Source organism: Simochromis diagramma, unplaced genomic scaffold (assembly GCF_900408965.1).
Source record: "Simochromis diagramma unplaced genomic scaffold, fSimDia1.1 OVJJ01000387.1, whole genome shotgun sequence".
NCBI classification, from domain to species: Eukaryota; Metazoa; Chordata; class Actinopteri; order Cichliformes; family Cichlidae; genus Simochromis; species Simochromis diagramma.
In genome coordinates, this window is record NW_024387152.1 from 3,886,099 (window position 1) to 3,911,446 (window position 25,348).

The 25,348-nt window shown below is 40.7% G+C and overlaps 2 protein-coding genes across 2 annotated transcripts; one reads left to right on the forward strand and one right to left on the reverse strand.

The window, feature by feature from the left end:
• Positions 1-77: 77 nt before the first annotated feature.
• Positions 78-3,141, forward strand: ngrn (neugrin, neurite outgrowth associated). Its single transcript, XM_040048215.1, has 3 exons — positions 78-685; positions 799-909; positions 996-3,141. The coding sequence occupies exons 1-3, from the start codon at positions 450-452 to the stop codon at positions 1,570-1,572; spliced, it is 924 nt and encodes a 307-aa protein (XP_039904149.1). The 5' UTR covers positions 78-449; the 3' UTR covers positions 1,573-3,141.
• sort1b (sortilin 1b) lies at positions 2,827-18,887 on the reverse strand. The gene is made up of 20 exons (XM_040048194.1): positions 18,218-18,887; positions 16,688-16,747; positions 16,442-16,515; positions 16,251-16,353; positions 15,969-16,130; positions 15,600-15,673; positions 14,498-14,547; positions 14,014-14,141; positions 13,393-13,537; positions 12,749-12,904; positions 12,253-12,359; positions 10,654-10,756; positions 10,343-10,514; positions 9,397-9,587; positions 9,099-9,288; positions 8,702-8,818; positions 7,750-7,858; positions 5,577-5,689; positions 5,266-5,395; positions 2,827-4,946 (listed from the first exon to the last, which is right to left on the reverse strand). The coding sequence occupies exons 1-20, from the start codon at positions 18,488-18,490 to the stop codon at positions 4,932-4,934; spliced, it is 2,472 nt and encodes an 823-aa protein (XP_039904128.1). The 5' UTR covers positions 18,491-18,887; the 3' UTR covers positions 2,827-4,931.
• Positions 18,888-25,348: the final 6,461 nt, after the last annotated feature.

The following is a 25,348-nucleotide window of genomic DNA, read 5'->3' on the forward strand; positions in this document are numbered from 1 at the left end:
GGCAGCGTGCAGTGTCCCTGTCCCCTCGGCAGATGTCGCCATTTAGTTTGAGTTTTTATATTTCAGCAGACTTCTCCTGACTTGTATTATTTATGTTAACTGGTATTCGATCATGTTAAAAGTGGAAATTAATCCAGCATCAGTACCGTTAAACCTGCAACGCGTCCAATTTAAGTAGTGTTATGGTTCAGGTAATCACCTTTGTTCAGTACAGGGACACGTAATAATGTTACCTCCGTAGCGCTAGTTGGCAGTAGAGCGCCGATTTTATGCTATGAGCCCAGTGTTTGCGGAAGTACTTCTATGAGTGGTACCATGAGTGCGTGAGCAGCAAGGTTAATTTTAATTTATAGTAAAATACGTTTTTGTTTTCATGACACCTAAGTGACTCCCTAAAAACAAGAAAAGAAAAACGAAAGGAATAAAAGGACGACACATCGTTTATTGGCATGGCCAGGTCTGTGCAGATACTCTCCCTCCTCTCCAAGTTTGGTGCTCCATCTCTGATTTCCTCAGTGAGCGCTAGCAACTGCCGATTTGCAAGCAGAGGGGCCAGCAAGGCACGGATGGGACAGGGCCCTGCGCAGGCAGACAGAGGATCGAGCAGACCAGGATACAGCGATCAGACATCTAATGGAGAACTCGAACTGGAGGACGTGGAGGACAAACTGCAAGCCTTTTTTCAGTAAGATTCAATAGGACTTTTCATACATTTCTCCAGTGTAAAACGATGTTAAATAATAAATATATGGTGTCTTTATGACAAGATATATGAAGTATTCTGGGGATTTGTTTCAGGGAAGAAAGAAAAAGACAGAAGACTGTGAAGTATCACATATTGAGGAGGCAGATGACACCATCAGGAGCTCCAGAGAGGAGGTTAACCTGGGATGCCATTGAGCAGATCAGGTGAGAATGAGTGTTAAGTTTGTCCAGACAGTAAACTAAGAAGTGTTTCAAATTAAGCCTCATATGAAATCTCAATCAACTTTCAGACATCTGAAGCAAAATCAGCCAGATGAGTGGACAGTAGAGCGTCTGGCTGAAGGCTTCTCTGTCAGTCATGATGTGATCCTGAGAGTCCTGAGAAGCAAATTCGTCCCCTCTCCTGAAAGAAAAGCCAAGCAGAATGCAAAAGTAATGGCTAAAATGAGCCAGCAGGTGCTGCCTTCAGGTGCTAGGACACAGCAGGACAGGTTGAAACTGCCCGAAAGGAACTCACAAGCCATACTCCCACCTGGAAGCACAGAAGGTGCTTTGATCCCTGTGGCTAATCAGACTCAGGTGATTCAAGGTCATGGCTCACGTTCCCTAGCTAAGAGTCCTGTCCCTGTTACTGTTCAGCCCACACACATTGCAGCTGGTATTAGTGAAGATGCCACAGTGACAGAAACAACAGAACGCAGCACTAATGACAGTGACCTTACAGAGGAGGATGAAGAGAGTTGGGATGGACAGGTGTTGACAGAGGAAGAACTTGAAGAGCTTGTGAAAATGGAAAAGCCCTCTCCAGCAGTCCAAGTTGGGAATGATTTCTTTGATGCAGATGGAAACTTTTTGTATAGAATCTGAGAACATGTTGTGTTGTTAGCTCAGCATGTACAATGTTGGGGTCGTGCAAATTACCAAATAAAAGTTATTTTGAATCTTTGTGCAAAAGATATTTGCACTTATATATATTTTTTTTTTCGTCCAGATATTTCATGCCCATTTCACCCATGTATTGACTTCCCAGTTTATCCCTATGTCAATTTTTATTGACATAGACAAATACACTCACAAGCCACTTGATTAGGTGGACCTTGCTAGTACTGGGTTGGATCCCCTTCTGCCTTCAGAGCTGCTTTAAGTATTAGTGGCACAGATTCAACAAGGTGCTGGAAATATTCCTCAAAGGTTTTGGTCCATATTGACATGATAGGAATTATGACATCATAAAGTCATACAATTGCTGAAAATATGATACATACATTCCTGTTCCACAACATCCCAAAGGTACTCTATTGGTTTGACATATGGTGACTGTGGAGGCCATTTGAGTGCAGTGAACTCTGTCACATTCAAGGAATGAGTCTGAGATGATTTGAGCTTTGGTATCCTACTGGTGGGTTTAACTTGTGCATACATGGATGGATGCAGTCAGCAACAGTACTCAGGTTAGATGTAATCTGACACTCTAGGGATCCCAAGTCTGACAAGAAATTATCTCCCACACCCTTTCACCACAATCAGCAGCCCAAACTGTTGTGCCTTCAGAGATACTCTCCTGCATACCTTTGTTGTAATGAGTGATTATTGGGTTTTTGTTGCCTTCCTATCAGCTCAAAGCAGTCTGGCCATCAACAATTCAATGCCAGAGGAATGATTACTTCAGTTATTACACAACCACAGTTCTGAACTTATCCCTTTACAATCTTAAAACTGGGACGCTTTGTAAAATGTAAACAAAAACGGTCTGCAGTGATCTGCAAATCTCAAAGCCACTTTTCATCCACAGTCAAAGACACAAAACATCACATTTAAACTTAACCACAGGGTACCATCACAAGAAAAATATTTTGAATTTGATGGTAGCAACAAATGTCCAAAAAGTTAGGAGAGTGCCATCGTGTAACATCCCCTCGTCTTCTAACAAATGCATTTTCTTTGTTCTACTGTGAATAAAATCTGGGTTGATGCGACGTACAAATCACTGCACTGTTTTTTTTGGAACTGGGTTTTTATAAATCATGTGAAAATATCCCCAGTTGACAGTTACCCATTATTATTGTAAGTCTCACATTCTTGCATTACTGCCGTTAGTGACAAACCACCACGCAGCACAAATAGAGGAACATATGAATTTATTGGCAAACCCAAAGAAAATTGTCTCAAATATACAGAAAAGAGAAACATATCAGATAAAAAGGTGTAACCTTGTATATGTACAGAACCATCACAATGACTTCATTTATACAGCAGTTTTAAATTTTTAAGAAAAAGTGTGTTACCTTCACCTAAAGCAATAAATGGTCGTAATAAGAACTCGCCAGGTCTCTTCCAGTGTAAAGCGGCTACATGATAACCCTGTGTCCACTCTGCTTTTATTCAAGATCACTTTCTTGTTGTCAAAGTAGCCAGTATTAAATCTCATACCAACATAGAGAAAAAAAAAAAAAAAAAAAAAAAAAAAAAAAAAGAATAACCAAGTTATTACAGGTCATTTTCTTTTCACAGCTGTAGATATAAGTATTATTGAGAGTTAACATGCAGTTCGGTGGGAGCTCATATAAAACAGACATTTACTGCTCAAAAATTATTCTTAGGCAACAAGTGCAACTTAGAGATGTCACTGACATACAGGATGAAACTGATTACATATCAGATGCTATAAATAAAAACAAAAATCAAAAATAAAATCAGTAAATAGATGCTGGCCACACATTAGGTCCTCACACCAGGCACTTGTATAACCACATCCAATTTACTGCACTCTGAACCAGCTTTTCACCAATAAATTAAACTTTAAAACAAGACAGACAAATAATTGTGCAAAACAACAAACATCATAAGACAGAGTTGTTAAGACTGATTAAAAACAAAACAGTAGTCCACTACAGCTTCAAATGCAGAGATCCACCCACCAAACAAAACAGTCTTGGCATGGCTTTGGCTCTTATCCAGCCATGGTTACAGCAGGAGTTATGCTATACAACATATGTAGATTTGTTGGTTTTCATATTGCTATATTTCCAGAACCAAATAATGTTGATTAACTTGGTTATATGTTTGTGTGGTTTAAAAAACTCTGTAATTCTGTAATTTTTACTCTAAAACTATATTTGTTTCTGAACATCTTTGAACTGCAATCTGTCAGTTGTTATATAATTTGCAAAAGTTGATTAGTACCAAAACTGCTGAAATTGTTACAAACATGACAATTATATGACTACAGTGATCATTTGTCTCATCACAACAGGTCAGGTTTAAGAAAAATGTTATACTACAAACTCTTAGCATTACAGGAGGCCTTGTGCTTGAGGCAATTCGAACTGCAGACAACATTTTAAACAATTTCTGTCCTGAAACAGACATACTTCACTACCCTTGCAGTTAATGCACAACGACAACGATTCATCCAACAAACCTAAAAATAACATGTTACTACAGAATTTTTTTTGATGTGCACGGAGAATTTTATTGCTATAAAATGCTATGGACATGGAAATTTCCACATTCCTTATTACTTTAAAGAAGACGTGTGCCAAACATTTGGACGCTGGTATTCCAAATACAAGATTTTACATTTTGGTCAGGCTTAAGACCCCAAATTTATAAAGCCCTCAATATTGAAGGACAGTTTTTGACAAACAAATAGTTTGTTAAAACTAGGTTAAGAGTCAAGTGTTCCAAAAGAATTACCAACCATTCAACAACCCTTTTTTTTGTTTTGCTTTTTTAAACACTTACCAAACTGATACCACATCAAAAAATGGCAAAGAAAAACAGGTTTATGTACAAGTGCATGAGAAAAGAAGTGTGAAATATTTCCAGGTGCACTCCAAGGTGATAGAGAGGGAGAACCCGTAATGCGGTGGCGATGGATTTATACAACCAGCTTTAGATTACGGCATAATTTCTTTATCTCCTAAAAATAAATAACTTTGGGATTCAAACTCACTCAACAGAATCAATAACTGAAGCAAAACACAGTAAGACCTTCGTTGTAATGCTCCTCAACTGTGGCATTAGTCTCAGAGAGCCTCTGTACATTCATCAGACTGAACCAATGACAGCAGAAGGACAGATTCTTCATCTGTAGCCAAGGCCAAAGTTTATACTAAAAAGGTGAAAAGGAAAGTATCTGGAGACAAAAAGAGCGGCAGGAACAGCGGCAGGTCGCAGGGCCCTGTAAGAAACCTGTTGCTCAGTTGCTTGACAGGTTGTGCCTGCTATTCAAGCAGATCCTGTGCAAAGAGAAGACAAGAGCGTAAGCAAACAAAGGCACATATGCAAACATTTACCTTTCCCTTTAAACAGCAACCAGTTATCTATACTCCCCTACAAAACTTGCATACTATTTGAAAATTTTCTGAAAAGCTGAAACATTTAAAATTATTATTTTTCTATTATGTTGTTGACGCTGAAAAACGGGTAATGAACAACTCGTTTCTACGACCATGAAGCTGCCCAAAAGCACCATTAACAGTAGCTAATATTCTTAATGACCACTAATCGTTCTTATTGCCCATGTTCCAAAAAGGGAAGTAAAGTTAGCCACTGTACCTCATCTGAGTCATCATGAAACTCTATTTTGCCATTTTGAGTGTGGTTGGTCTCCAGCGGTTCGTCTATCCCATCAGCAGCATTGGCCTCAACATGCTGCTGTAGCACAGAGTACCTGTGAACCAAGAACCTGCAGGGCACATTCACACATTGCTCAGGTTAATCACAACCATTTGAAAACTATGCAAAGCAAACATGAAGAGCATTTTTTTAAAACTAGATTATAAAGTTTGTTATGCTCGACATATTTTCCTGTAGACAGCTTAAGGTTATCTGCTGGAGTAAAATCCTGTGTGCCAAGGTATACTAACCTGCCACCGCAGACATATTTCTTCACAAAGACTACTCCTACTGCAATACTCAGAATCAGGACTATGACAACTGTTATCACAACGGGCACAGACTTGGAGGCCTTATTGTCCACCTGTGAAAGTAAGAGCAAACAAAAAAAGAAAATGGCAGTATAAGAAGACATACACTTGAACATGAACGGGGGGGGGTGCAGGGGGCTCTTTCAGCTGCTCCCTTCGCTTCATAAAGAGTCACTACAACAGACTGGTCTGCATATCTATCTAAGAAAAAAAACAAAACAAAAAAAAACCTGAATTTCCCGCAGAGGCGATTCTAGGATTAGAGCTTTGGGGGTGCTGAGAGAGAGAGCTGCCCAGCCAGGCAAGATAAATCATATGATTCTTAAATTCATCAAGTCTCTCTGTCCCTGGGTCCTCGTCTCAAAACATGACATCACTGTTTTGTACATTTTAACACAATTTAATCCCCACATTTGTGAAAGAAAAGCAAAACACTTTTTTGAAAAGTCTGTAACAAAACCATCAAATCTGATCAAGGTTATTTAAATGCTGCAAAAGAAGAATGGATTGGAATAAAACAAATACATGTACTAACCTTAATTACTGCGGGAGAATAATGAAATGTGTACGTACTGCAGCAGTCATACAGACAACTGGACGGTCCAAAAGTTGGCCTACCTATTACTGGCTGAGGTTTTAGTAGAGTTGTGGCTGAACCACATAAAAATGTATCATTAATTTTAATCTCCCCAATCAATGATAATGTTATGTTGGAATGTTGTTAAAGAGGGTCAAAAATGTTTCAACCCAGTTTGTTTTGCAGATTCTGTACAGCAGCTTTAATATAGGGAGGACACAACTTCCAGATTGTGAGTAAAATCAGGTTTTTTCTCTTTGTCGGTTTAATAGTTTCTGTTTTGCCTGTCACTGCTCCCTGTCTGTTTTCTTACCTGGTTCTTCCTGACCTTGTACTTTCTCCTCACATTCCCCTCTTTCCTCTCTCCCTCTTTGGACTGACAATCATACACAAATAGATTTATCATCTAATTGAATACAATTACATTAATATGAAAAAATACTATTAAGATCACTAACAAAAAGTCCTCTCTCAGTTTACTTTCAACCAAAAGGAAAATAACCAAACCACATGAACATCTAATAAAATATATAAATATTGAAACACTGATCCAACATTCTTGATTGACGGATCATTTGATTTTACACTTTTACCTGAATGTGGCTCCTTTTTAAAAAAGGTAAATGGCCTGTATTTGTATAGCGCTTTACTAGTCCCTAAGGACCCCAAAGCCCCAGGGTGGCCCCAACAGACACACACACACACTTAATGGGCATTCGGTCAGTTAGCTAGTTAGTATCTATTTAAAACAGGACAGTGGTAACAACAGTAGGCTACAGTTTTAAATTTTGTCTATACTTTTGTTGCTAAAGTGTTATGTCTCAACCAAGTACTGTATGCTTTTTATATTTTTAGCAGTGTGTCACACAAACAGCAAATATTGTCAAAAAAAGTAAGAAATCTTTGGGGGTGCTTTGATTTATTTTGGGGGTGCTTCAGCACCCCCAAAAATGGGCTAAAATCGCCCCTGATTTCCCGTAGGAACCTACCCGAGGGATTAATAAAGTTCTATCTATATTTGATTTGGCATTTTTACACCAGATTCTTTTCCTGGTGAAACCCCATAGAGGGATTTGTGTCTCCTCCCAGTCTTGAATCGAGGAAATTTGTGTAAACCACTACACTACGGAACCACTAGTCTTGGGAGCTTGGGGGAAAAAAGAAATAATAAAAAAATAAAAAAAAATATGGCAATTGGAGTTCTTTAGGCTTGTGACATTTCACAAACTCCTCCCTTTTTGGAGGTGGTGCTCAAGGTACTTGACCCACTACTGATCATGTGGGTCGTGATGTCATTAGCCAAAATGTGGAAAAAGGGGGGCGATCATCACTGGGGGTTCAATATGTGGGACTCTCCACCATTTGTTTGTAGGACTGAAGAAGCCTCTTGGATGACAGTTGAAACGTCTTCCTTTGTTCAAGCTCTCGAGACTACCTTTAAATCGATGACTGAGAACCTAAACAGTCATTTGAAACAACTAATATGCTTACATGGATAAATATGAACAATAAGTCTTAGGATGCAGAGATACTGACCAGAAGTTCCGGGCCGACTAGGTCACTCACACATCTCTTGCTGAGGTCGATCTCTTTACGCATATGCACCTCTCCTCCTTCACATTTATCCCCAGGGATTTTCCTGTAGCTGTGGACCGAGAGCACAGTGATGACTGCATGATCCGCCTATCAAAAGTGCATGATTGCTGTGGTTTTGGCTGTGGACTGCATAATAACCCAGTTTTAAAAGTTATTCCCAGCAGGCTGTATTTACACTCATTCTACACGATAAGAAGTTATGTAACATAAGCAGAATCCTGAAACTAAACAATTGACATTCAGAGGTTCTTAGAGCATCGTTTCTTCTTCTAATTTGGTTCACTTTGATTCTTTTTATACTCCGATTATTCGATAAGCAACACCAGGAGGATGCATTACAAGGGTATCCTTTTAAAAGCATCTATATATTTTAATACATCTATTAATATTTCACATTAATTTTTTGATAAAGTTTTAAAATAAAATGAGATATGATATATTGCCTCACTCTCAGTCCATAAGGGTTGAATTCAACAATTATGCACATTTATAGATTGGTAGGTATGCAGTGAGACAACCAAGCCTAAATAAAAATGTACTTTTTCCATGCACTCTTACTTTATGGCGTTAGTCTAAACTGTCACCCTTATCTGCTTCCTCTAACTACTCTATGTGTGACAATTACTTCCTCATTCTAAAAACTTTTTTCTCTTTTAGAAAAGAAAAAAAAAAACACATGTTACACTTGTGTAATCATATCTGTTTAAATATTGTAAAACAAGAAGAATATCTCTGATCAAAGCTCAGTGGCAGCATGCTGCTTTGAATAAAATGATGGTGCAAGACGCTGTTTATAGGATAATATTGCTGCCAGTACCGCCGTTTAACATTAAACTAACAATAGTGGGGAGCAGAGATCTCTTGGATACGAAGGTTGAAGCTGGAACCTTACCCACTAGTCTGCAACTGCTCCTCTTTGCCCTGCAGACAGAACTCCAACACTTTGTCTCTCAGGTCCGGCTGCTCCACACACTCCGAGCTGTTCTCTTTACGGTAGTACCCAAAGTCACTGCAAGCAGTCACAGAATGCCACATTTGATAAGTCCTTGAAGCCCCAGTTCGTTAATGTGGAAATAGCCATTCCAATTTGCTTTTACGCTGCAATTTGACCTCATTTCCTCATGCTAAAATTCAAATCATTTCTGTTTTTAAAGGCCATTCATTACAAAGACAACATCATGAATGAGCTCCAGCCAAATATCTACAACAGTCTGATCATCAATAACAACACTCAGTTACAGTTAGTTAGCGGTGCTTATACTTCAGCATATTACTGTCCAGTTACTTACCACATGAAGTCATCCAGGGTGCATAAACACGGGGTTGGCTGGGTGTTGACTATGTAATCGCGCCCGTTCCAGCAAACAGAGTCCTTCCTTAGACGCAAGAACTTCTCTTTGTAGCCCAGCAAGCAACCATCATTTGGATCACTGATATCATCAGAGTGGGCCAACCACTGCACATAGTCATCGTCTCCACCTTTAAAATAAAATAAAAAAAAAAAATAATAATTTGTTAGTATTACACCATGTTTAATTTAAAATAAAAACCTACTGACAAACAATATGTTTAAATCGCATCACTCACATGTTCTAGTAAGAAGTTCTTTGAAGTCAATGGTAAACGAGGTCCAATACTGGCTGAGGTAAGAGTCTCTGTAGCCCCAGATACTAACATTCATAGAACGTGCTCCTGGCTCTGATGCAAGTCCAGTAAAGAAGATGGGATCTTTGGTGAAGTTGTACTCATTCCAGCACTGTCCTTCATCAGTAGAGAATCTGGCAGAAAAATATTCCAACATCAGCATAATCAGCATCAGCAAAAAGGCTAAAAGCAACAGCATTTTATGGATTACACATAAGACTGTTTTACATTCATGTTCCTCAAGGCTTGGTTCAAACATGTCCATGACAGTGATGACAAAGACCAAGAGTTTGCATACAAATTCCTCATCCCCAACCAGTCGTGGCAGATGACCGCTCCTACCTGAGCCTGGATTTGTCAAAGGTTTCTTCCTGTTAAAAGGAAGTTTTTCCTTCCCACTGTCACCTAAGTGCTTGCTCATAGGGAGTTACATGATTGTTAGGCTTTTCTCCGTTTTCTTTCGTATTGTAGTGTCATTAACTTACAATATCAAGCACCTTGTGGCAGCTGTTGTTGTGATTTGATGCTATATAAATAAAACTGAATTGAATTGAATTGAATATTTACTAGCCTCTATGCAAGAGTTTGCATAGATATTTACTACAGGCAAAAGGCTACATGTCACTACACCGTAGTTTTGTGCATGCATATTGTATATTTGTGGCAGTTGAGACCTGTGCTAAGTGAAAGTAATACATAAAAGGTCAAACTTAGTAAGAATACCATTGTAACATTAGTGGAAAAGTGCCCAGAGTTATGATTATGGCATGAAAGAAAACATGTTCGTATTTCATCAAATTAATGGAAAGGTGTGAATTTCTGCACACAGTCAGCTAAATCAGTAAATACCAGTTAAACAAGTCTGGCGTTCCCTTTAACTGCAACTCACTTAATCTTGTTGACAGGGTTTGTCACGCTGTGCTCCACGGCCACCAGCAGACCTCCTGAGTCCAGAATAGCATAGTGATGGGGTCCATCAAGAGCCTTTATCCAGGTATAGCCACCATCATCAGACACATACACATCTGGTCTCATCACTGAGATAGCATCACCAACACTTCCTGATAAAGCAAATACAGATAAAGAAATTTTAGAAGGGGAAAAAAAAACCCCCTCTTATTTATTAAAAGATAAATTATGCTCAAGTTTATTTAAAAAAAGAAAGTTTAAAAAATATTTTTATGAAAGCTCTGAGTTTACCGTGAGCTATGATGAGACCCACAGCATTTGGTTCAGTCAGAGGGAGCATGGGGATGTTGAGCTTCTGAGAAGTACTGTAGGCAGCATGGATGTGAAGACTGCACTGCAGATAATAAACCAAACACAGCTATTTATAGTATTAAGTAGTAGATGTGCTGGTCCTAGTTTCCTAGTTTTCAAATAGCACTATAAGGTACCTGTGAACACAAACACTGAGGTTTTTCAAGTGGCTTTAATGTTTTATATTATTAGCTACTAAAAAGAATATATGTGAAGGGACCTTTAAATCACATTGCTCACACACATACACAATAATAATATAAAAGACAGCAGCTAATAATATACAAATAACTCCTTTAATATATTATAAGAGACTGAGGTGAATGCTGAGTAAGTAGCATAACAGTGTTCACAGATGGGAGGAGCTCTGTTGCTACACTAGTAAAGAACGATGGCACGGTTGGGGTAAATTTCTGAGGAAGCTTGGTGAATCAATAACCTTAAACCAGTGGGTTATATTTCACACAAATCCTCTATCATACAGGCACACGGCCTTGTTATCCAACCAGCGCTCATATTTACTGACACAGAGTCCCACTTACACTCCCTCTTTGTGCAATAAAAAAAAAAAAAAAAAACCCCACAGAAGAATCCCTTACTAACACATTCAGGGCAATCAGTTACAAGTTACACAAGTTTTCTTTGCTTGATATACCAAAACACTGTCGATGCTTCCTTAACAATTAAACCTACATCAAATGTTCACTGCCCAACATGACCGACAGTTTCCAGTCTGTAGAGTTTATAAACAACAATCTGAATCCATTTTTGTTTCCTTTCCTCTTCATATGAAGAGAGGAAGGTCTGGGTTGGAGTTTTTGTTATCAACATAAATCGGGCTAAAGGAAGAGCTGCATCTGCTTTTTAGAATTTGTTTAGGTTTAAAAACCGCACTCGTTTTACTTTATTTCTCATTACACTGCTTCTGGGCTGAACCTTTACTATGGGCAGGGCTTCAATAGTTAACACATGCCAGAGTGACAGAGAACCAGGTAAGGCAAAGGTAACGCATTACTCAAGGCAAACAAGTGTTTTTCCAGATGACAGAATTCCATGAAGTGTGAAGGAATATCTCCAGGAAAAATAGCTAGTTTTTAAAGCTACACTTCCCAGGCCTGCTGCAGAAACACTGTTTAAAAACATCAGCAATAAAAAGACATTACAACAAGCAGCGTTTTAAGGCCTGACACCACAGTCCTGGGCTAAACATTTAATGTTTGGTAATAAAGCTTTAAAGTAGATTATTTATTGATTAGTGTGGTTTTATTTTATTTATGCTTTAATGTCATTATAAAAAAGAAAAACAGTTTATTTTTTTATAAAAAAAAAAAAAAATCTATATGTCACTGTAAACATCAAGGCTCAACTGAAAAAGAAGTAGAAGAAGAACTGAGCCCTAGTCTCAATAACATAAGTTTTGATCTCATAGCACAGTTTGACCCTGTACTTTATAGACATGTACAACAGTTTTCACCAGGACACATCAACTTCTTCCATTTTCCCCTTTTATTTTATTTATTTTTCTAATATTTTATTTACCTTGTCTGGGTCCTTGGCTGTAGCGTCGCACTTGCTGTTGGCAGGTTTCTGGAGGGGTACCCACTCCCCTCCCTGGTCAAAGGACACCACAGACTGCACAGAGTTATCTGGAACGACAAGACAAAACTTCTACAGTCGCAGAAACTTTGTGGGAACTCCTGTCTGGAAATAGCATGCTGGGGAAAAAACTTCAACATGTTTTTGTCCCCAGCAATATTTAGTCAGATTTATACTGTCTGCAAGATTTAGGTGGTGCTCAGTTACTTCAGACAGGTAACACATCTAACACTGAGCAGCTATTTAAATATTTATACAACACCATCTCTCTGGTGTAAAATAGAGCAGTCACAGGTGTGTGTATGTGTGTCTTTGTGCATGCATGTCTGTGTATTGCGTCCATGCATGTGTGTGTTTCAGGGGGAATCTGATTACATGTATATGTTGTTACTTCTTTATCTAAGAACATTCGAATAGAATAGAGTTAGACTAGAGCTACCTTCAGCCAGGACGCTGGTGATAAAAACTCCTCGTAGAGAAGTAACATTAGTGAAGTCTGTATCTCCCCCCGTAGTGGTGTAAAGGTGGCGCTCCAGTGACTTGGAATACACAGTACCTCGGTCGTCTGACACATAGATTGTACCAAATCCAGTATCTGTAGAAAAAAAAAAAAAAAAGTATTAAAATGTAATGTGAGGTAATAATACCCGTTTCAAGATACTGTTTCAGGGCTGGTTCTGTAATAAGATCTGCCAAGACACACTCTCTGACGCATAGGTGGGGTGAAACAAGCTCTAGGGCCTTTTTAACAAAAAGCCATTTGCAGGCACTGTTCAAACTACCACATAAAACTTTGGCTCACTCAGAAAAGTCCCTGCATCTAAAAGAAAAATCACATTTGGCTTTGTGTGCTAAACATGAAAGTCATCAGAAGTGCTGTGAATGACAATTAATGATTGATGTATGACTTTTGAATGTAACTTATTACTCAGTACAAGGTTAATATGTTGAAGGTCTAGTTGCTCACGTGAGGACAAGTAAAAACCTTCACACTGTAATATAGTAATAAATACCATGCTTTCAGTTCACTCAGTTCTCTACAATCACTACAAGCAAAAGTACAGAGTTTCTTTATCTGCTGACCTCCTGGCTCGTCGACATGCATGAAGACCATTTCATCGTTCGCTGCCAGGATAGAGTAGAACTGCTCATGACCAACAGGAGGCAGCTGGGCAATGTTCCAACTATCACCCTGATCCACTGACACGTGGATTGTCCGCAGAGTGCCCTGTGGAAAAGGTGGGGAAGGAAAGAAAACAGATGAAAGGAGGCGAGGACAGGAACAGCTCACATACTTTTATTACTAATACCGTTTACCTGTACTGGGGCAAATTAGAAGAACACTTAGCAAGCCATTCTCATATCTAGGCTCTGATAAATAGAGTAAAAATGACTTCTGAGGGAGGAACATGAATATGCTTATGATTGTATTGCTTTCTGCTAATTTCTCCATCAGTCGCGATGTCACTTTTAAACTTCCTCATAAGTGTGTAGTTACATGAACCAAGTGATATCTCTTTAAAAAAAACAAACCAACAGAAGGAACAGCTATTTTGAATACGCTTGTACTACAACATCATAATAATAATAATAATAATAATAATAATAATAATAATAATGTCATGAACAGAGAAAAGCAAACAAACAATATTTCGCCTGATCTAGTTTGCATATTATCTAGATTACAACCCGCTGTACACTGACCTTTCCCGTCATTACAGATGCAAAGAGGAAGCGTCCGCCAAGGCCAAAAGAGTAGATCTTACTGGCAACAGTCTTGATGGTTTTGCCGTAGTTGGTCGTCCTCCTCAGTTCCAGCATACCTCGATCACCTGAAAAATTGAAGGAAAAAAAACAAAACAAAAAAAAAAAAACCACAACTTAGACGTGCAAGAGCAACAAATACATGCAAAAATATAAGTGCAGCTAATAGTTACGTGTAATTTTTAAGAGAAGTGACAGCCTAAATCGTGAAAATATGGAGGAAGTTAGAGCTGGCTGGGAGTATACATCAGTGTGAAGCATGTTTCCACTTAAATCTTTTATGTGAAAAATTCTACACTGCCCTAAATAAATTCAAGAGACATATTTCATGCACTGCTCCCCAGTCATCTACAACACAAAAATAAATAAGATTAAAGTACATGTCGATTTACTCCAGCGTTGGTTAGATGGGGGAATTACTTACTGCAGGAGCCGTTGAGGCTGGCTGTAAAGTAGATTGTATTTTTTCTTCCCCTAGAAGGAGAATGGAGATCATAGAGTGATTACACAGTCAGTGACATATTTAATAAAACAAATGTACACTGCTTTATTATGAGTATGTAATGGTATGCTTGCAACTTAATAAACAACAGTGCATGCAGAAGCATTCTCGCAACAAGGAAGAAATCGGGTCTAATACAGGACTCTGCTGTTGTAAGACTACTGTGAAGTCTTGCTTCACAGTGCAAGTCACATGATACTGCTTATCGTATACAACCAGCCCTTTATAAATATGTACTTTCTGTTTCTGTTGAGCGTTGTGTTCAGAAAATTCCTGACCCAGATAAAAGTGACCCATTTTCCTGCAGCCTTTTAAGCCTAACTTCTTTATGGACAGTAATCAAAGGTTATGTTTCAGGAAGACTTTTTTTGAACACGCAGTTCCTCTGGACACCTGGACAACACAGCCTTAAAGCTGAAACTTAAAAGACAGAGATGCCAAGATAAGACTGTGACAAATACCAGGAAGGGCCATGAAAAACAGCATTTGTGCTGCAACGGCTTGGCCACAAAATGGGTAGTTAAACAGCCGATAACTGCAATGTAGTTTTAGTGCCCGTTTGGGGGGGGAAGAAAAAAGGTGCAGCAACAATAAACCCTGATAGAAAACCACTGAACATGTATGTCCCATAATGACAAAAATTGTATATCTTCCTTTGCTTATCTTAAATCATCAAAGGGGCATGTTTGAATAACTTTAAACACATTAAGAAGAGAGTAAGTTTAAGCATATTTTATTTTGATAAACAATGAAGCACTATATTAGAGACAGGTGGAACTTCACCGTCTTCCTCTGTCTGTAACAATGAGGCTGTTGGAAAAACTAAAAGTCATGCTGCCTTGCAGGTTGTACAATCACTTCCTGAAATATCGCAGCATGCCATACCAGTAAAAAAAGCTCTACTTCCCCCTTAAAGTGACTAAAAACAATTCCATGAAACTTTTTGCTATTGTGGTTATAAGTAGGTACTTGTTCACTGCGCACCTGAAGAAGATTCTGGAGCTATCAGTTTGTCTTTTCTTACCATTTTACCAGACACACCATTCTGTGAATGTTTTTCCAATTTACGCCAAAGTCTTCAGACAGCCACAGCTCATACTGAGAAAGGAAACAACAAAGAATAAGTCAGTACGTATCTGCAACAGCCCCACATTAACATGGGGCAGAACAGAATTCTATAAACCAGTTCACTGACTCAAAAGCCATGCTTATAAATGCACTGTGTGCAAACGTACAAAACAATGAAGACTGCTTGACCTTCATTGAATTATTTGATGTAATATATGCATGCAGAGGCACTACTTGAGCTTTCAACTTGACAGAAACAGTCCACTTTGAATCCTAACTGGTTCCTTTTCACACAAAATACAGGTCTTTAGTATTCACTCCTTACGTCGTTGCTGAGGACAACCAGCACACTGGAATTCTCAGGGTTGTACGTGATCTGCGTCAAGGGGTTGAAAGGCAAGTTCCGGTCGGTGAAGCTCTTTCCAAAGTCCTCAGAGACAAAAATGCGGGTCTTGAGGTCTCCAGACACTTCAGCTGTCAGAATCACCTAAAAGCCAGAGTTCAACAGGTTCTTAACTGCGGGAACAGTGGTTAGTTCACGTCTAAAAATACTCTTGATGAGTACATGATGTACATGTGGTGAGGACTTGATCAAGATAAGGCTTACTTTGCCTGAGTTATTGGGGCTGATTGCAATGCCGAACTCTGATCTTATGAAGGTGTTGTTGATGAGGCCGGTTACATCCTGAAATAACTTGCCGTAGTCCTCACTGGCAGAAAAATTGTTTCAGTCAAATTAAATGCAAATAAAATGTAAGCCATGTGCATTTTTCCAGATTAAAAGGTAAATTCCATTACCTTCGATAGAGTTTCGACTGTCCAAGTTTTACCATGAAGAACGGGACCTGAAATGTCGTCAAGGCCAGAATAACCTGCCAAGAAGGAAGGTTAGCTTAAGGAAAGTGGACCATGCACCATTTATTAAAGTGCACAAGACCCTTAAGTGTGTCATCTGCATTCAGTGTACAAAGCCAAGTTTGCAAAAACCACACCACATAACTAATGGAAAACATGTTAGGTGCAAATGGTGATAAGTACACTCACCCCTGTGCCATCTCCAACCCAAGCCAGCGACACCGAGCCACTCAGGTCATGGAATTCAAACTGAGACAAACAGCCAAAACATGTTCATAAATATATAAAACATAGAAAAGGCAATAATAGCAGTGTGAACTGTGTGAAACAGCACAACTATTTCAGCTGAGCTCACAAAAAGGGACAAACTGACATTGCAATTATAAACTGCAGCCACAGCCTATTTGAGTTTTTGCTTCAAATGTATTTTTGCTTTGACTGGCAGCATGTTTCACCTCACCATGTGTTCTGGCATAGACAGTTTAGTGTACAAAGTGTCTGTTCTGTTAGCAGAACAGGCGAGCAGACCTAAAGCTTCGAGCAGTTACTTGAAAGACTTCCGAACGCAGCTACAAAATACCACAAGACAAGTAATTTAATTTTGGGGGAAATTAAACCTTAGCTGTAGTTAGCTGAATTTAGCTGTAGGGCTAGGGCAAAAATTAAACAAAGAAAACTTGCTTTAATTGTCAGAGTCAGTTACGAAAGCTTTAAATCTTAAGTTCTATCAAGTGTCCCATTATTCATCAACTGCATGGATGGTCACAATGAGTCTTTTTCAGCATAAGTAGCTTCAGTACTGGTTGAACCTGCAGCACTATCCTCAGGGCAAGGAGGCGGCTGAGCCACTGGGAATTCTATCAACTCCAGATTACTGGGGACAAGTATACAAAGACTGCAATGCAAAGTTGGTCACATGGCAGTGAGGAGCTAGGGAAATAAGCAGCACAGGACTCTCGTTTGCTTTGTGGAAAGAATTGCATAGTTGTGTAGATCAGATGTTTTATCTTCCTGGATAGAGTATATGCTATAAACAAAGAAGAAGAATAAGAAGAAACAATCTCTGAAGCTTAAACTTTGCTTTTGATACCACACAAACACAGCTTTAATTACAAAATAACTGCTGCACAGCAAGTCACATGGATTCCCACTGGGCCAATTTTCCTGGAAACATTAAGGCATATTCACTGAGTGAAGGCAGAGGAAAGATTGGATAGTTTAATACCAGAATACAGTTCCATGCTTAAAATGACAAATAACATACAGGTCACAGCCTTTAGTGCAACGCTTGAAAAAGCATTGATGTCATTCTGTGCAACCAATGCAAGTCTAAAGCATGAGGAAGACTAAGTACAGTGTACCTCACTGCTCCAAATATTAAAGAAAAGAAATCATTGCAGCCTAGAGGTTGCAACAAGGCAATGTGATACCTTGCAAGACTGCCTGAGCCTGGGAAAAGTACTAGGTACATTGCAACACCCCTTATGGTAACACGTAAGGTGTTTTGTTTTGAATCTATGTTTATTGATACAAAAATACTGGTTTATGTATTTTAGGCTACTGGACATACAGGTAATAAGAGGACATGGGAGTCCACTGATGAGTATGAGTGCAATGAATAGCTTATTAGGCCTAGTCCCTGCACTTGCTTAGCACCTGCGTACCATCTTCTCGTTGTCAGACGTGTGAAGTGTAACAGGACCTCAGAGGGTAACTTACATCGTGGGTGTTGGCGTCCAACTTGGTGACATATCCTTGAAGAGCTTTACACGAGTCGTCCTCTTCGGTGCTTCTTCTTTTTATCTTGTGGTTTGGTGATGGAGCCAGCCATGCGGGAAGAGACCTCTTTACGATTTTCGCAGCTTTCCCTTCAGTGTTTGAACGCCTCACAAAACCTGACTGCCCGAAGGGCTTGGAGCCCAGCTGAAAATCTACACCTGCTGTGAAAGTGCAAGCCGATAACAGCAGGATGCCGCGGAGCAATAGTCCCATCTTCGTTCCTATTGCCACTGACAAAACAAAGGAGAGGGGTTTAAAAAAAACAAAAACACGTCTTTGTTTTCTTGTCTAAAAACTGAAGGTCGCTACAGCTCTGCCACGGATGACATCAACAAAACAGTAGTCCTCCTGACAGCGACTATTTTGGGCTTTGGAAACACGGAGCGCCCTCGAAGCTCCAACTGTCTCACTCCGCGGTAGAGCAAATTAAATCAATTTAAAAAAAAAAAAAATCGTAATCTTGCAAATCAGCCGGCGTGCTACCGCCAATTATCCACAGAGTAACTCCTCACCAACATGATACACTGACAAACATAGGAATTGTGTCTGCAGGTCGTAATGCTCTATGCAGAGTGACGCTGCGATTGGCTGGTCTTTAACTGTGGCCCATCTATCAGGCCTTCCAATTGGTTCAATTGTGAAAAGGCAGTGCCAAAAGAATGGAATGGAGTGGAGGAATGGTCTGGCATTTATACACGAGCCACATTTAACCATACATTTATTTACTCTACACCAGGGATGTCATGCTCATTTTCAAGTGGGCCAGACCAGTGAAATTGCTCTTTCTGTCTGTGTAAAGAAGTTTGACCATTTCCTCAGTTATCTTTACATACAATCATACAGTATGATACAATTTTCTTTAAATGAATCAAAGTCGTTTTTTTGTATGGCCTGGCACCCTCTCAAAGTACATTTAGCAATTCTGTTTCAATTCTGACTAATTTAGAATTCATTAGACTTGTGCATGTGATGCATAATAATCCCATGACTACTGGTCATGTGTTCAAAATAACTTAAAATAACCCTTAACCCAAATTCAAAACAATCCTTAGCTGTCTGGATATGCAAAACCCCAACCCAATACCTGTGATCACATTTGAACTCTGGGTTTTAGTTTTTTTTAGCAAATCTGTTGTGAAGGAGTAAAATAATATCTTGTCATATAAATGAAGGTGGGTAGACTAGATCAGAAGTCATGCTACTTGAGTGTTGTGGCTCAAGCCAGTCCAGCAACTCTGCCAGCAGCAAAAACATTGACATAGCATGGCAGCCCAAAATAAAAAAAACCTGTTGAACAAGTTTCAGTGGCATAAAACTCCCTGAAAACTTGAGTTTGAATCTAGAATTTAGCTATTCCCAAATGTTTCTTGGGTCATCAAGGATATCCCATTAGTTTTGTTTATTGAAAGTATGTTTCTTTATTCAGATACATTCAGGAAACCCTACAATCACAACTGTGAAGCAGGATTCCTTCACAAAGAGGACTTACAATGGACCTGAACTCCCTCCCACTGCACAGTCAGCTAATAAAAGGTAGGGAACAAAGGCAGTTTTATTCATTCGAGATGTGACTTGCAAAACCAGAGCTTTTCTAAAAGAACCAGAATCTTCCAGTCCTGCTGTACAGTGTGCTGAGGAAAATTAGTCACATTAATAGATGGCACAGTGTACCTTAATTTGCCTGAGCACCCAGCCCATAAACAGGCGTTGCCATTCACTGAGACTGTGGGAAAGGAGAGCCTCTGTGTAAATAAGTTTGACCCACATTGACGAGAGTCATGTTAATCACATGACATGAGTTTAATAATGCTCATTTAACATCTGCAGAAATCTCAATATCTATCAATCACTCTTACTGTGCAGTCACTTAACATTTAGCTGTTTGCTATGATATCAGGTATCGTTAAAAAAAAATCCTCCTCACCTTGTACTGTCATTAAAACAAATTAAATTGTTTAGTGGAGCCTATCAGCCATAATTAGTGCCTGAACAATTGTTTGAAAGAAAAGTTCCACTTTTAAGAAGCTCTGACATATAAGCATGAAAAAGCATGAAATACCACACCCAGATTAATTTTGGCTCTGCAATTCATTAATATATAAAAGAAGGTAGGATCTAATAGGGGATCACACCTGATCCCCGTGCATGCCTATTTACAGTGCTTGATACAATGTTTAGACCAGGTCACGGCTCACGGGCCACATCCAATTATATCTGGCCTGCGAGATAATTTCATATGTAAGTTATTCGGTATGTGGGAGCTGAATCTTTTGCCCTGCTGACAATCCATGCACACAGGGGTGGAACTTCATTTTGAAAGGTTTCAGTAGTAGTAAATGCATAAAAATAAGGCTTTTATGAAAACACTGAATAAAAATTGCTTCCTTGAAAAAAAGCCAAAATTTACAGTTCACTATTGAATATTACATCAAATAAACTATATACAAAGTGTCTTTAAAAAGCAGAGATGCAGAAATGTCTGCATGTAGCACATGTATTGTCATGGTCCGCGGCCCGGTGTCCGAGGAGCTGATGGGATGCCCACGCCCACGGGTGTGGCTGTCGACTCTACACCTGCATCCCATTCCAGGCGATCATCAGGTGGACTATTTAACCCCGCTCAGCCAGCTGCTCCACGCCAGTCTGTTAGTCACCTTTCAGCGGTAACTTGGCCCCCAGGTGAAGGTGGTTGTGAAATTCTGAACAACCCTAATCCTTTCATTGTGTGCTCAGGTAACCGTTCGGCATGTTTTGAGCCTCCTCCTGTCTGTCCTCCTGCCCGCCTGGAGTTCGGATCACCACCCGTCATCATCTCCTCTGTTTCCCTGCAGCTCTCCCGCGGACCCTCACCCCTCCCTCCGGTTCCCACGGCCCAGCCCTGATCGTGAGATTAATAACTCTACCCCGCGTATGCTGTTATTCCCCCGCTCCCCAGTAACTCTCTTCCTCTTTCTGTTGCAGCCTCCCACGGTCCTGATTACGGCGTTCCCGAGTTGCTTATCTCCCGGTCCCTTTGTTTCCCATTTACTCGGCGTGTTTTCCTTTGACCCTTTCGGGACACCCGTAGTTAGAAATAAAGTTTATTTTGCGTGCACCTTGGCGTATTGTCTCTGCTTCTGGGTCCAGCTTGTGTGCTGAACTACGGCTCTTGACATGTATGGTTTATCCACAGCTGCCCTAAATTACCAGTATTGGTAATAACCTTCTTGAATCGCTACCTTATTGTGGTGGACAGGTTTGTGTGTCCCAGGAGCTATGTTGTCAGGGGGGGTGCCCTCTGGTAGGGTCTCCCATGGCAAATTGGTCCTGGGTGAGGGACCAGACAAAGAGCCATTCAAAAACCCTTATGAGTAGAAGATCAAGAGAACAGTTCACTGTGCCTTTGGTTTGGGGAACAAGTTGGTGGACTCTGTCATCTTACTGGGAGACTTCAACGTTCATGTGGGCAACGACAGTTTGACCTGGAGGGGTGTGATTGGGAGGAACGGCCCGCCAGATCTGAACCAGATGAGTGTTCCATTACTGGACTTCTGTGCAAACCACAGTTTATCAATAGCGAACACCACGTTTGAACATAAGTGTGGTGAGGCGTGGCCCGTGGTGCCATGCGGACGCACCTGCGCGGCATCTGCAGATCACGCAGATGCTGTTAAAACACGGGGACTTTGTTTGCCGGGGTTTTGTTTCCCTCTTTCTGTCTGTTTTCCCAGCAGTTGTCCCGTATTCGCAAGTGAAATAATAAGGTGATCATGACATAAAGGCTGGATGGTCATTGGTAAGTAAATCCGTACTTGTGTTGACTCTGATGGCAAAGAGCCAAACGAGACAGGCAAAAAAACAAACAACAAAAAAAAAAACAGGGGACTCAGGGGATATTGATGTTGTGTGGTGTATGTCATAAAGATGGCTCCTATATCCTGAGTGTATTCACACCACGTTTATAAGTGCACGTAACACCAGGACACCCTAGGTTGCAGGTCGATGATTTATTTTGTATTCATATCATCAGATCTGTGTCTGTATGTTCTGGACACTCAAGTGAAGAGAGCAAGTAGTTGCTGAAGCAAATACTATGGGAGTGTGGGAGTTCAGAGAGGCCTTGGAAAAAGACTTTTGGACTGCCTCAAAGACATTCTGGCAAACCGTCAGGCCATTCAGGAGGACAAAGGGGTGCTGTACCTGCACTGTGTAAAGTACAGGTGGAGCGCTGCTGACTTCAACTGAGGATATTTCACTGATAGGTCTTCCATAGATGAAGCAGAGTCTGGACACAAGGGGAACAACTCGTCCATTACCAGGGGTGAGGTCACCGAAGCAATTAAACAACTCCTTGGTGACAGAGCTCCTGGGATGGATGAGGTCCGCCCTGAGTTCCTGAAGGCTCTGGATCTTGTAGGGCTGTCTTCGGACACACCTCTACACTGTTGCATGTAGATCAGGGGCAGTACCTCTGGATTGGCAGACGAGGGTGGCGGTTCACATCTTCAAGAAGGGGGGACCGGAGGGTCTGCTCCAACTACAGGGTGATCACACTGCTAAGCCTCCCCAGCAAAGTCTATCCCAGGGTGCTGGAAAAGAGAGTCCATCTGTTAGTCGAACCTTGGATACAGGAGGAACAAGGAGTGTTCTAGGTCACGGGACACTGGACCAGCTCTTTACCCTATCAAGGATATTTGAGGGTGGATGGGAGTTTGCCAGTCTACATGTGTTCTGTGGGTTTGGAGAAGGCATTTGGGAATACTGGGAGTCTGGCCCATTGCTATGAGCCATTTGATCCTTATACACTCTGCCAGGGTACCTGAGATACCCTGAGTGTATGTCCACATCCCACCTATGGTCACGAGCTTTGGGTAATTACTGAAAGAACAAGATCGTGGATACAAGAGTCAAAAGTGAGCTTTCTCCAAATTATGGCTATCCTTAGGCTGGTGTTCTGGGCATGTTCCCCTATTTCGAGGCCCCAGGGCAGACCCAGGACATGCTGGAGAGATTATATTTCTCAGCTGGACTGGGAATGCCTTACTGTTTCCCCGATCCCCGGACAAGCAAAAGGAGGTGGCCAGGGAGAGGGAGGTCTGGGCTTCTCTGCTTAGGCTGCGGCCACCATGACCCCTGGTTAAGCAGAAGAAGATGGATGAATGGTAATAATCCAAATCATTTGTTATGTTTCATGGCTAATGGCCAGTCAGCCAATATGCATAAGCTCTTGAAATGTTGGTTTTAATGTTAAAATATAGTTATTGTTAATATCCACAAGTTTTACAAACAAAGCTGGAAAAATTGGACAGCACATTGTTATCTTTTGATTAAGATGCCAGATTGCATTTGCTTACTTTCACCTGTAAAGACAGAAATAAAATCTGTTTTTTAGTGTTTGAATGTTCTCTTGATTAATTTCTGTCCAGTGTGCCAGCTAAAATGGGTGTGTAAAAATATGAATTCAGTTTAGTGCATTCAGTCATTTTAAACATGTTTTTGACAGATTTCTAAAATATTTATATTTTCTTATTTTTGTGGTAGATGGTCTCACAAATTTGTTAAGCACTGGAGGCCTAACCTGCCACGAGCTCAATTAACTAACAATATAATTGATAATATGCCAAGAAACACAAAGAAACAAAAAGCAGTCATCTAGTTGTACATGATTTGGATCCACGTTTGTTAGGCACCAGATTATTTGATTTTTGATTATGTCAAATTTTATTGTGGGATATGCACTTTATATCCACAATATGAAGTAAAATAAAACTGGTTCCCACTAAATAAAGAGAAGCATGATTAGGGCAGTAAGGAAGAATATTCAATTATACCTAACCCCTAGTCACATTCTGTACCTTGATGTCACAAATTCCTTAAAAAAAACAATCAAATTAGTCATCTATATGTGAATCTTTGGTTTTGGAGCTGTTGAGAGTCACAGCTGTCTTTTTTAATCCAGTTGGTAATTCATTGTGATATAATACACATCAACATCCATCCATCCAGATGCGCAGACCTCCCTCTCCCCAGCCATCTCCTCCAGCTTGTCGGGGGGAACACCAAGCCATTCCCAGGCCAGCCGAGAGATATAATCTCTCCACCATGTACTGGGTCTTCCCCCGGGGCCTCCTCCTGGTGGGGCATGCCCAGAACACCTCACCCAGGATGCACCCAGGAGACATCCTTATCAGATGGTAAATGTATTTGTACCTGTATTTGTATAGCGCTTTACTTGGTCCCTAAGGATCCCAAAGCGCTTTACACATTCAGTCATCCACCCATTCACACACTGGCGATGGCAAGCTACATTGTAGCCACAGCCACCCTGGGGAGCACTGACAGAGGCGGGCCCTCTGACCACCACCAGCAGGCAACGGGTGAAGTGTCTTGCCCAAGGACACAACGACCGAGACTGTCCGAGCCTGGGCTCGAACCGGCAACCTTCCGATTACAAGACAAACTGCCAACTCTTGAGCCACGAGCGGTCCCAGATGACCGAACCACCTCAACTGGATCCTTTTGATACAAGCCCCAGCCTACTGCCTCTCATCAAGGGCAACTCCAGACTGAGACAGAGTTCCAGAGCCCAAGCCATGCATTGAGGTGATCTATATCTAGCCGGTGACTCTCAATCTCATGCACTAACTCCTTCCCCACCAGAGAGGTAACGTTCCATGTCCCAAATGCAAGTGTTGGTAGCCGGGGATTGGTCCGCAAGGGCCTCCGCTCCTGGCCACTGCACGGCACACATTGACCTGACCCCCACTGTGCCTCCAGCTGGTCGCCTGCAGGAGGATGAGCCCATGTCCCCTTTTCGGGCTGTGCCCGGCCACCAGATGCTCACCCTTGGGCACCCTCCCCGGGCCTGGGGAGGGGGGCGCGCCCCAGTAACCCTATCCCGGACAGGGTGAACTGTTCCCTTGATCTTGCACACATCAAAATCTTGGATTTTATTGACTTTTCTTCCATGGGCAAACAAACAAATACAGGCTCAATACTGACTCTGAGTCACAGCAGTGTCAATGTCATCACTAATGCACCAGTTTAACCAATAAGATTTTGTAGCAAAATAGTTAAATTTAAAGAATTATT